The 12,139-nt window shown below is 44.9% G+C and overlaps 2 protein-coding genes across 4 annotated transcripts; one reads left to right on the top strand and one right to left on the bottom strand.

Moving 5' to 3' along the window:
* Positions 1 to 910: 910 nt before the first annotated feature.
* Positions 911 to 5,266, bottom strand: ubiad1 (UbiA prenyltransferase domain containing 1). Of its 2 annotated transcripts, none has more exons than XM_028993628.1 (3): positions 4,943 to 5,266; positions 2,821 to 3,403; positions 911 to 2,081 (listed from the first exon to the last, which is right to left on the bottom strand). In XM_028993628.1, exons 2-3 carry the CDS (start codon positions 3,374 to 3,376, stop codon positions 1,594 to 1,596), a joined length of 1,044 nt encoding a protein of 347 aa, XP_028849461.1. In that variant the 5' UTR covers positions 3,377 to 3,403; positions 4,943 to 5,266; the 3' UTR covers positions 911 to 1,593. The 2 variants fall into 2 exon arrangements, with proteins under 2 accessions (XP_028849461.1, XP_028849459.1); XM_028993626.1 differs by having other exon boundaries at positions 5,049 to 5,264.
* mmp23ba (matrix metallopeptidase 23ba) lies at positions 5,041 to 11,959 on the top strand. Of its 2 annotated transcripts, none has more exons than XM_028993625.1 (9): positions 5,041 to 5,123; positions 5,574 to 5,919; positions 8,278 to 8,417; positions 8,878 to 9,017; positions 10,134 to 10,301; positions 10,387 to 10,551; positions 10,676 to 10,786; positions 11,516 to 11,642; positions 11,717 to 11,959. In XM_028993625.1, exons 2-9 carry the CDS (start codon positions 5,755 to 5,757, stop codon positions 11,889 to 11,891), a joined length of 1,191 nt encoding a protein of 396 aa, XP_028849458.1. In that variant the 5' UTR covers positions 5,041 to 5,123; positions 5,574 to 5,754; the 3' UTR covers positions 11,892 to 11,959. The 2 variants fall into 2 exon arrangements, with proteins under 2 accessions (XP_028849458.1, XP_028849457.1); XM_028993624.1 differs by lacking the exon at positions 5,041 to 5,123 and adding an exon at positions 5,204 to 5,343.
* Positions 11,960 to 12,139: the final 180 nt, after the last annotated feature.

The raw sequence follows: 12,139 nt of genomic DNA, 5'->3' as shown, positions 1-12,139 counted from the left end.
AGACTCAGCTGCCTACAGTGCAAAAGGACGCTTATAACAGGCGTGCGTCACTCAAAAGGACGCTGGACACAAGACTCAGCTGCCTACAGTGCAAAAAGGACGCTTATAACAGGCGTGTGTCACAGAAAAGGACGCTGGACGCTGAACTCAGGATGCAGGACGCTGGACACAAGACTCAGCTGCCTACAGTGCAAAAAGGACGCTTATAACAGGCGTGTGTCACAGAAAAGGACGCTGGACGTTGAACTCAGGATGCAGGACGCTGGACGCAAGACTCAGCTGCCTACAGTGCAAAAGGACGACGCTTAAAAAAGGCGTGTCACACAAAAGGACGCAAGACTCCACCACTGCTGCAGCCACAGTGAAAGCGCGTCCACAGGGACAGGATTTAGTAACCCTGAAACCCCCTACTCATGGGTCAGGGTTAGTGACGAGAGGAACTGAAACCAGTCACGTATTTGATTGGATTCTATGATGCACAGAGTGCTGTAATGACAATAGTAAATAGTCCCTCTGTGACCCGGGACACTAGATGGAGCCAGTGGGAAGGTGTCAAAAATTCAGCCAGCGCACCAGTAAATGTCATTTATCCAGCACCCTTAGTGAGCAGTGGGCAGCCATGAAAGGCGCCGGGGGAGCAGTGTGTGGGGACTCGAACCAGCAACCCTTCAATTATGAGTCCACTTCTTTAGCTGCTATATAAAACCCGGAATGTCAGGGTGGACATCTTGAGTCACCGTGACCAAAATAAAGTCTTTATAATACATTTTTAAAAGATCTGCGTTAACACGACTATGGTTTTTGGGTGGTACCAAGGACAATGTGAATTTCCGCAAGGGTACAGTGTCTGGAACTTTTTAGGTTCCATTCCTCCCTTTGTCAATGAAATGAAAAAAAAAATACCACACCGTGGGTATTTATGATGTATTTACGAGTTAATTTAGTGAATAAACCAAATGGAAACTAAATAAACCCCCAGTACAGACAGGCTGATCCAATACTCAAATCACAGACTCAATAACACACTCTCTCAACACTAGTTTACTACTAAACTGCCAGGCCTCAGGGTGGTTGTAAATCCACACTGTTGATTAGTTCTTGCATGTATCTTTTTTTTTTCATTAAAAAATCTATAGAGAATTTCAAGCAAACGAACAATCTTTCAGGGTATTTCAGTGTAACTACACCGGTGTAAAGGAAACTGGTGAGAATAATGGCATATAAACATGAAACTGTTTATTCTGCAAAATGCCTGGCAGCTTGAAGAGGTCCGTTTGAAAAAAACATTTTGGAAATGAAGCTTGTGGGTTTTTTCTTTTAGACGTTTGGTGTAAATCAGATATTATGTGAAACACAACTAATGTCACTTCATGAAACTCCAGTGTACACGGTGTATGTACGTAGCCGTTGACACTGATCCTCAAACATAAATTGCCATAAGTCGAGTCAACTATGAACTTCAGCCTCATCGAGCCAGTTTTGCTAAATCTCTTGAACACGTCATTTAAATGTCACATTACAGCTGGGACTCGAAGGGAAATCAATCCATTCTGTACAAATCCAAAGTGAATTGAATATAAAAGAAGTTCCTCTTCAGAGCAGTGGTAAGCTGCCCTGCGGTGCGAGGATTATGCCACACACGTAAAAAACTCCCATGAGCAGGTTGAGTTTGGCGGTCTTTTGGGGGATCTTGGAGTAGCACTGGCTGCGGAACTGGCGCTCCAGGGGGAACGCCATGGGCAGAGTGAGCAGGGGCAGGGCCATGCTGATGGTGTAGCGCGTGGCCAGGATGCAGAAGAGCACGTACGGGACAAAGAGGAGCATGTTGTAGAGAATGTAGGAGAGGGTGGGCCCCACCAGGATGGCCAGCGTGACGATGCCCGCCTGTTTGTCGGAGTCCATGTCTCGGGTATTGTTGCTGTGCAGAATGGCTTCTGTGTTCAGCGCCAGGGGCACCGCGTAGACCAGCGGCAGCACGGACAGGTAGCCCACCTGCACGGCGTGGGCGAACATCACTGCCAAAGGGCCGAAGGTGATCAGGATTACCACGTCTCCTAGGGCCACATACTTGAATCCTATTCCTGTCAAGACAAAAAGAAACTCATTTTTAATAAAAATACATTCAAAATTAATCCATTTATGCTCTGGGTTCTCATTTTGATCTCATTTGTTTCACAAAGCATCCCTGGAAATGAAAACTCTACTCTATATCTATCCATAATTTAAAGCATTTATGTGAGGTATTTAGGTCACTAATTGCACTAATTTTCCACGCGTTTCTACGTCTGATGACTGAGCCCGCCAGCCACCAACTTAAAAACCTAAAATCATTAAATGGCTGCCACAACGAATGCATTTATCCATACACGGCTGAATAGCACTGCTTTTGGTGAGTATTATTTTAAGCAAATGGTGCGAGTTTCAGCACTGAGTCCATGCTGCATTTGACGGAAAGAGGGTTTATTTCAGAATCACATAAAGCTCTTCTGTGGCTTCAGCAAAGCATTGAGTTTGAGCGTTCTTTACTTTCGCATTGTCAGCCTTCCAATGTTGAAATGCCTTGTGTTGCATTGTGCCCCCCATCTAATGTGGATTTAACCTTACTGAAAATAGACATTTACATGTAAAAAAAAACCATGAATTACAGTTAATTAGACAAAAATCCTGCGGGTCACTTTCAACAAATGGAAATAAGCTTCCACTTATTTGGGTTACCTGGAATATGCAGACTTTAAGATGGCATCACACACATAAAAGAACAAGACTGAGAACCTCAGTTACACACGTTTTATATATATATAATTTTTTTTTTTTTTTTACCGCCAGTGTAGAGGAACGAGCTTGAGAGTCCACCAAAATAAATGAGGGCCAGATGCTCCAGCTTGAGCGTAGAGAGGAAAAAGAGTAACGTTGCACAGAGGCAGCCAACTGAGTAAAGCACAGCGCCAAACATCACCACATCCTGGGGCTCCAAGATCTGGTCCACAAGCGTGCGGTCATCGCTCTTCTTGTGGTCGATGCCCTTGGAGAAGTCGTAGTAGGTGTTCACCAAGTTGCCGGCCCCATGCACGACCAGCACCGCCACAGCACAGACCAGGAGCACCAGGAGGTTCACCTGGCCCTCCAGCTTGTAGGCCAACGCGCTGCCCAGCGCCACAGGAGTGAGAGAAGCGCTGAAACTCCATGGCCTCAGTGCCAGCACGTAAGCGGCACACTTCTGCTTCATATCCATAGCCATCCATGCGATGCCTGACGAGTGCTGAGGCTGCGGTTGATGATGGCCACAGCCATTCTCGCGCTGATGGTGTCCGTTTGATGCCGCAGCCGGGACACACGTGGAGTCCGAGTGGCCAGGAGGCTGCCCCTGAGCCATCATTTCACCCACTGCTGCTGATCTTCAAAACTGCAACACAAGGTGAGCATTTCTGGTAAAGAACTGAAACATCTCAACTTAGTCACATTTACATTTACGGCATTTGGCAGAGCGACTTACAACGTGCTTCCATGTCACCATGGATGAAGAGATCAATTCTGGTTCACTAGGACCCCCCAACTATGAATACAATCTTTTTATTCACTCTGTTGTAGATTCTGTACACGGGTTACCTATCCTATCCTGTCCAAACAATAATTCATTTTTAATCTTTATTTTACATTTACAGCATTTACCAGACGCCCGTATCCAGAGTGACTTGCAGTCAGTAGTTACAGGGACAGTCCCCCCTGGAGACACTCAGGGTTAAGTGTCTTGCTCAGGGACACAATGGTAGTAAGTGAGATTTGAACCTGGGTCTTCTGGTTCATAGGCGAGTGTTTTACCCACTAGGCTACTACCACCCATTACTTTGAAACTTGAGCTGTACAAGAAAATAGTCTTTTCCAGATTAGAATTCATAACTTCATAACATTTAACGAATGCATTATTTTTCACCAAAAAACAGTCAGCGACATCTTGATTAGTGGTAGTAGCCTAGTGGGTAACACACTGGCCTATGAACCAGAAGACCCAGGTTCAAATCCCACTTACTACCATTGTGTCCCTGAGCAAGACACTTAACCCTGAGTGTCTCCAGGGGGGGGACTGTCCCTGTAACTACTACTGTAAGTCGCTCTGGATAAGGTAAATGCTGTAAATGTTTTTGTGTTCTGGTTTATATATGCCAACTATGTTGGTCAAGAAGTCAACTATCAAATGGATTTTTCTTATAATTAAATATACGTTCACAATAATGTACAAATGTGTTTGTCAGCTCAAACCCCATTGTATACAGAAATCATAAACGTACAATTTTTTTTTTTGCACCTAAATTTCATAATAATCACAATTCGCTTGTATCTAAAAAAAAAAATTAATTGAACACAAACTTTTAACGTTTGTTAAAATACTGTACATTATGCTCTATGTTTCTGAATGAATGATACACATTTTTCTAATGTCAGAATTCATGAGATGCTGCTCACCCGCAAGATGCCATCGGGTCCCACACACTCGTGGAAATGCCGATCTGTGTTTCGCCTAATTCCAGTAGAATTATTTTCATTCAAAATGTTACAAAGTTATGTTAAATTTTAAAAGAAACAGCGCAGGAGGCACATTATATAAAAAATTGATTTAAAGGGACTAATTGCAAATAATGATTTAACTGTTATTCACTTGTTGATCAAATGTTTTATGTTGAAGATCCACCCAAATTAATTTACAATGTTAATAGTGGCAATAACAAGAGTGTTTTTTTTATTATTATTTAAATGTGTGTATATATATATATATATATATACACACACACACACACACACACACACACACACATATATATTTATTATTTTTTGTGGTAACCCGGGAATAACTCATATCGGCACCGCTGAAACAAGAGATAAACTATTGTAAAGGGAGCATTTTAATCAACAGTTTTAACAGAAAACACAACTAACATTAGCTAACCTCTCCACTAGCCAGCTTGTGAGATTAGAACAGATTAATGTCGCGATCTCGGTCCCTCCTCACAGCCACGCCGCGCTCCGCGCGTCCTCCGCATCTTCCGACTCACCCGAGCGGCCGAAGCGCGACGCCGGGCCCGGCGTGTCGGAGTCTCCTGGCTGCGGCTTCACCAGTCTCCTGCCAGGTACTTCATGTTGCCTTCTCGCCTGACCGCCGCCATTTTGTCCAGCCCTCTACGGTGTAACGCGTAATAAATTCCGCCGGAAACACGGACCCGGGTCGAATCTATCCGCAGCGAAGTCAACGTTTCACAGAACAGTTTCCTACATACGTTTCCACATTTCTGCGTAGCAAGTGGAGTCTGATGAGTTCATGGGTCATGTACAGATATTACAGCACATAACGTAAGATGACATCTCCGGTTTTTCACGGGGGAAAGTATTATGTACACGTGTTCATTTTCTAACATTAGACAGCTTGACATCATACTCTTTATCATCACTGTTTTTATTGTTTTGTATTATTATTGTATCTTACAATAACCAGTCGAATTATTAGAAGTAAAATAAGAATGTTTTGAAAACTCCATTGATTGGTTTAAATGTATGTTTGCGCCGTATATAATGTGCTACAGTATACATGGTGGAGGCTGTGCAGCGCAGTAACGTGAAACCGCCTGGCGAGCAGGGGCAGCCGCGGGCTTCGGCTGGAGCTTCTCTTCTCCACCTGTGCGCTCCCTCCAGCGCCGCGTTTGATGGACAGTCGGTGACTCGGAGGGAATAAATGGTGGAGCAGTCGCTTCGTCTCTCCTCGTTATGGGAAAAAAGCGTGTGGACCGTGATCCTGCCGGGATGGCGTGTCAGACATTCCCACCCAATCACAGCGGCGACGCCATCGCTCTCATGGTCGCGGTGACGATGATCGGTGTGTTCGTAGCGGGGATCCAGGACGCCACCGCCTTCCCCGCCTGGAGGTTTAAGGTATTGTGCGATTTTTCAGTTCAGTAGCGACCTGTCACCAGCCCTGCCGCCGTTTAGACTTGGCCAGTGTTGCGAGCATCATTCCTTACATAACTGCAGTTAGAAGAGGAATAAAAGCCACTTTATGCATTTTGGGAAGAGAACTCAGTTGTTATGCAGTGTGATGCATGACGGAACTGAGCTTCATAAAAGTGAGAGGGTTTCAGCATTAACTTCACTATTGACAGATACACATAAAAACGGTGGCACGTTACAGTCCCTAGTGGTACAGGACAGTCATTACAGGCTAGTGTGCGCCACACAACAGGGACGCGTTACAGTCCCTAGTGGTACAGGACAGTCATTACAGGCTGGAGTGTGCCACACAACAGGGACGCGTTACAGTCCCTAGTGGTACAGGACAGTCATTACAGGCTGGTGTGCGCCACACAACAGGGACGCGTTACAGTCCCTAGTGGTACAGGACAGTCATTACAGGCTGGTGTGCGCCACACAACAGGGACGCGTTACAGTCCCTAGTGGTACAGGACAGTCATTACAGGCTGGTGTGCGCCACACAACAGGGACGCGTTACAGTCCCTAGTGGTACAGGACAGTCATTACAGGCTGGTGTGCGCCACACAACAGGGACGCGTTACAGTCCCTAGTGGTACAGGACATTCATTACAGGCTGGTGTGCGCCACACAACAGGGACGCGTTACAGTCCCTAGTGGTACAGGACAGTCATTACAGGCTGGTGTGCGCCACACAACAGGGACGCGTTACAGTCCCTAGTGGTACAGGACTGTCATTACAGGCTGGTGTACGCCACACAACAGGGACACGTTACAGTCCCTAGTGGTTCAATCATATTTATACCACTGTGAGTAATGAAGGGTAGGATCACGCCAGCTTCGTCATCGGTGCCTGGACAAGGACGCTTGTCTTCCCACTACAACGTCTCTAAATTAAAGATAGAAAGTCCAGTTGCTTTCAGACATTTGTGCCTGTGTCCAGATCTTAAAACAATTCGACATTTTCTATATAGAACAACTGTATGACCTGAAAAGCTAAAAAATGATGCTGGATGATGCAGAGAACAATGTGGAATTTGTCTTAGTCAAGGATGCAAAGGAAGTTGTCTTGATTCCCAGTCTTAAAATCTACAGTATGAAAAGGATTAAAGCATCTGACATCAGCCATGTTGGTGCCTCTGCTGCAGACAGGCAGTCTAGGGTGAACAGAGTTGCCACAGTCCATAAATGGGTAAATAGGCTTAAAATGACTGTCATATGGTTCCCTTACTCTGAGACATTGGGACAGAGTGTACTGTTAGAGTGTACTGGGAGAGGTGGATTTACTGTGGTTCGAGGTGGATTTACAGTATATTACAAACGAGGAAATGTGGGGCGATATAAAGGCTTTGACCAGGGGTGGCTGTGGCAACTGCTATAATTCTGCCATCTGCACACTGTACTAAAATACAATCACTTCTATATCGGTTCTGCCAGTACAATGGAAACATTGCAGAGAAAAAGGACGTATTCGCACGAGGTACGAAACAAGGGGTTAACTCAACAAACAAGAAACATGGACACATTGCTATAGAAATAATGACAGGACAGGGACAGGACAGGGCAGGGACAGGGCGGAAACACAATACGGATCACAATCGGGTAATCAGGTAAACACGCACAGGACATGAAACTCCGGGACTGTGTTTATGGGAGGTTTCGATGTTGGACGAGAAGGACTGGCTCGCTGTCTCCACTCTGTTTCATTGGTAAGGTGTTCGTCAGGCCTCCGTTCAGGTCTGTCCACCATACACCCTCGCTTCAGACAGCACGTCTCTGCTTTACGCCACCGCTCTTCACCGTACTTGGTGATGTAGCGCATGGGTGAAGCTGCTCAGCCATGGAAACCCATTCGGTGAAGCTCTCTATGCTCCGTTCTTCAGCTGATCTTCTCTGCAGAAAGTACATTTCATTTCCTGCTATGGTACGTTTGTACTAGATGAATGAAGAGAGGTAGCTGCCTCTATTGTATACTTGCTTGGTGGAAACACCCTGAGAGAGGAGTCATATATAAAAATGTCCCCAGTAACTTCCTCTGTTCTATAAGTCTGTAGATGACAGCATTTAGCAGGCAGGTTTGTGAACATCAGGTTCCTGTGTCTTGTTGCCCTTGTGTTTGTTCCTTATGATTTATTCCTCTGCAGTGTTATATGGTCTTAAATGATTGATTATCATCTGTTTGACTGTCTCCTGATGCTTTTAACATTTTCTTAATGTTGATTACAGGGTTTGCATTGCAGCTTTCATGCTTCAACATTCACAGTAATAGATTCGTGTCATTAATCGTGGCTGTTTTTGTCCAAGGAAGAAGCTTACAGCACAGGCATTTTGATCATTGGGATCGACAAAGACGCCCGATCACACGTCCTCCGACTCAACAGGATGAAGCGCTACACACTAACTCCTGAAAAGCTGAAATGGGACAAATTCAAGCTCACCTACAAGTATGCGGGATGTGGGAGTGGCTTATGCAGATTAGATTGGATAATACGTGCACACTGATCATGTGATTAGATATAGGGTATATAGGGTTGTCATTTGCCAGACTTTGCTTCTAAAAATGTATTAAATAAAAGTCCTTCTTCTTCTGGATTTTAGAAACAATTACAGGCCAACAAGATAGCGCAGCAATTAATGCAGCTGCATTTTGTTCACTTCCTGTCTGATCTGACCTATGACACGATTCAAAATTCATCCAAGCCAGAGACAGTCCATACATCAAGATGCAGAGAGGCTCATGGCTTCCTCAGATGACATAAATTAGGACCATTACAGATACGTTTGTGATTATGTACTTGGTTATATGATAAATATGGTTTTAGTTCTAGTTCCTGCATGAAGCTATTTAAACAGGAATCCCAGATTTGGAAAATGGCCCACGGCTGTTTGGACTCTTTTGCCCAGGTTACTGTCATTCCCAAGAAATCTGATGAATGCCAGTGACACCCGCCGTGGCATTGCGAAGGCCTTCAGCATGTGGAGTGATGTGTCACCCTTCAGTTTCAGGGAAGTGCCATCAGACCATGAGGCTGACATTAAAATAGGTAGGTTGGACAAACCCTGCTGTAGCTCTCAAGTTCATCTGTTTTATTAAAGGTTCCATGACACTTTGTGAGAATATGTAAAATTAGTACGAGTCTACGCTCCTGCACTGGCTGGAAATGGCGGTGCTTTGGCTCAGACAGGGAAAGGTCTCAGACAGGGAAAGGTCACCTCCCGTTTCTCATGCCCACCCAGAGAATTTCGTACCGCTCCGCTAAAAAACTGTGAGTCTGTGAGCCACACCATGGCCTCCACCTCAGTACATTTCAGGAATGAATATTAAAGGGGTAATTAAGGTGAGGAAAGCCATTGTTAGACTGATAATCCATCTTTAATAATGTATGCAATGAGAGGGGGATCTGATCTGATGGAATAAAATCAGTTTCAAAGAGCTGTAAGGAGCAAGTAAATTATATTCCATGATCAAAATATTTCTTGGAACGCTTTAAATAATTCCATGCAAACAACGGTTATATTCTTCATCACTGAGCCACAGTTCTCATTACCAAGAATAATTGAGTTTGGAGCCTTGAGTTTCTTCTGAGAAACGAAGCTGGATGCAGGTTGAGCAACAGGTTTCATCATTTTCCACGTTGGCCCCCACAGGGGTACTGGATCTTAAAGCCTGTGAAATGACTGGACAGATAGAAGAGGGCTACAGGACTGCCAGGAAATGTCCTTCCTCTCATTAGAACGTACTGGACTATGTTATCAGTAGCAGTTTTCTGGACATCTAAATAGGGTGGGGACGAGACATCATGGCCAGCATTTTATCATGGACAAGTAGTGAATTTGCATGTTACTCCCAGTATGCTCTTCTAATAAATGTCATTAATGCAGAGTGCATACAGAAATGTATGAAAAGGTAGCATAAGGTAAAAAGGAGTTGATGAAAGTCCATGTAGTAGGTACTGACCCTTGAATGTGGCATTTGATGATGCTTAAAGGATCCACATCTGTTCCCCAACAAGTGCCTCAGGGTTTGGTACTCGGTCAGGCTCCACTCTTCATCCCAGATGATTCATCTGCATCACCAATCTGCAGATTTCCCAGAATGCAGTGGACAGGAGAAGTAAAGAGTGGGTGGTGGGTTTGATCATTCTTTTTCCCCTTGGCAGGCTTCTATCCAGTCAACCACACAGACTGTTTGCAGTCTTATCTCCATCACTGCTTCGATGGAATCACTGGGGAGTTGGCCCATGCCTTCTTCCCTTCAACAGGAGAAATCCACTTTGATGATGATGAATTCTGGATCCTGGGCAATATGCGCTTCAGCTGGAAAAAAGGTCTGGAACAAACGCATTAAAATGAATATGCAAATGACTGTGGTAACAGCAGGCTGACTGGCTGCTGCTCTGATGATTCTCACAGGGGTGTGGCTGACTGACTTTGTCCACGTGGCAGCTCATGAGATAGGCCATGTCCTTGGACTAATGCATTCCCAGAATCCCATGGCTCTCATGCACCTCAACGCCACATTGACAGGCAGGAAAGTGATCACACAGGATGAGGTTTGGGGTCTCCACCGTCTTTATGGTAAGATGGCCCATACTCACAAATAATAATCTCATCTGGACCAGGATTTTAAATGCATGCAATATTCTAAAACCTGGTTTAGGCTGCAAGACATGGAATGAAATTCTTCCTTTCTCCGCCATAGGATGTTTGGACAGGTTATTTATCTGTCCCGCATGGGCAAGGAAGGGCTACTGCCACAGCAAGACGAAGCTCATGCAGAAGCACTGTCCCTCGAGCTGCGATTTCTGCTTCGGTAGGTCAACTCTCAGCTGGCTGTGGTATTCAGGCGAATCGACATTCCAGTGCACATCTCAGTGGGATTGTTGCGGAGTGTGGATTTCGTGTTGAGGGCTGGGGGAGTTAAAGACTGAGGGACAGTAGATCTGCTGTGTGGCCAACTTCTTTTCTCTGATTGGTTGAAACTTTGTATGGAAAATTCCTGACCAAGTTTAGATTCTTCTGGAATTTGAGGAGCTTACAGGCCTGAGTCACAGTGTCCATTGGAAGAGTGATCAGTAAGAACAGGAATCCAGTGCATTTGGTTCGTCAGGATTTATTTCGCATTGCTCCCAGGCCTTTTAAGTTCCAGGTCAGCATTATAGTGATGTGATGTGGATGAGATCCACATTTCTTTTCATATAAATATATTTTCTTCACCGTCAGTGTGCCAGAAAAGGACTGTAACTGTGAAGTGTCTGTTCTGTGCATGGGCTCATATCTTATTTTTTTTTCAAATTGGTTCTGATTTCAGAACGCATGCAATGATGCAAATAGATTAACGTCCCTCAAATAAATTTAATGTAGAGTAAGTTTTGAAAATGTAGAAGAGTAGAAGGTAAGTATATTCATGTTAAAAATAAGAAAAAAAAAAAAAGTTATTGCTTTAGCCAATGCCTGGTGGTCACATCACACATGCATCACGAACACTTTGCAGAAAAGGAATCCAAAAATTTGTGATGGTTATGTGATACCCTCTTCCCAGAGTTTCCATTCCCCACCATAATCCCCACTCCAGCTCCCACCCGAACCAAACAGAAGCTGGTGGCGGAGGGGAAAAATCTGACTTTCTGCTGCGGGAAGAAAATTGCAGGAAAGAAGGGCAAAGTCCAGTAAGTAGCGCGCACATCGTACGCGGGGGTCCGGGTACGAGGCGACGGCTTCTGACGTCACTGTGTCCCTGCAGCTGGTACAAAGACGGCGAGCTGCTGGAGTTCTCGCACCCGGGCTACATCTCCATGAGGGGCGACCAGATCAGCATCATAGCCAACGCCATTAACGAAGGCACGTACACGTGCGTAGTGCGGAGGAAGGACAAGGTGCTCACAAACTACTCGTGGAGAGTGCGCGTGCGCTTCTGAGCTCCACAGCATGTGTGCAAAGTATCTCGCTTCTCTTACACGCTCAATAAAAACAAACGTGGAATTATTTCTGCTGTTCTCTAAACTATATCTAACTAGCTGGTAGACCTGCGTGAAAATGGTCCCTCAGCCTCGCCACTAAACCAGATGAAACACACAATGGTGATTTCAGGTAAAAGGCATATGGGCTGAACAATATATTTACTTGGTGCAGTCAATACCTTTAATAGAAGAGATTTCTGAAACAG

Source organism: Denticeps clupeoides, chromosome 10 (genome assembly GCF_900700375.1).
Source record: "Denticeps clupeoides chromosome 10, fDenClu1.1, whole genome shotgun sequence".
NCBI classification, from domain to species: Eukaryota; Metazoa; Chordata; class Actinopteri; order Clupeiformes; family Denticipitidae; genus Denticeps; species Denticeps clupeoides.
Note: the sequence above shows the minus strand (reverse complement) of the source record. Positions and strands in the feature narration are given on the sequence as shown.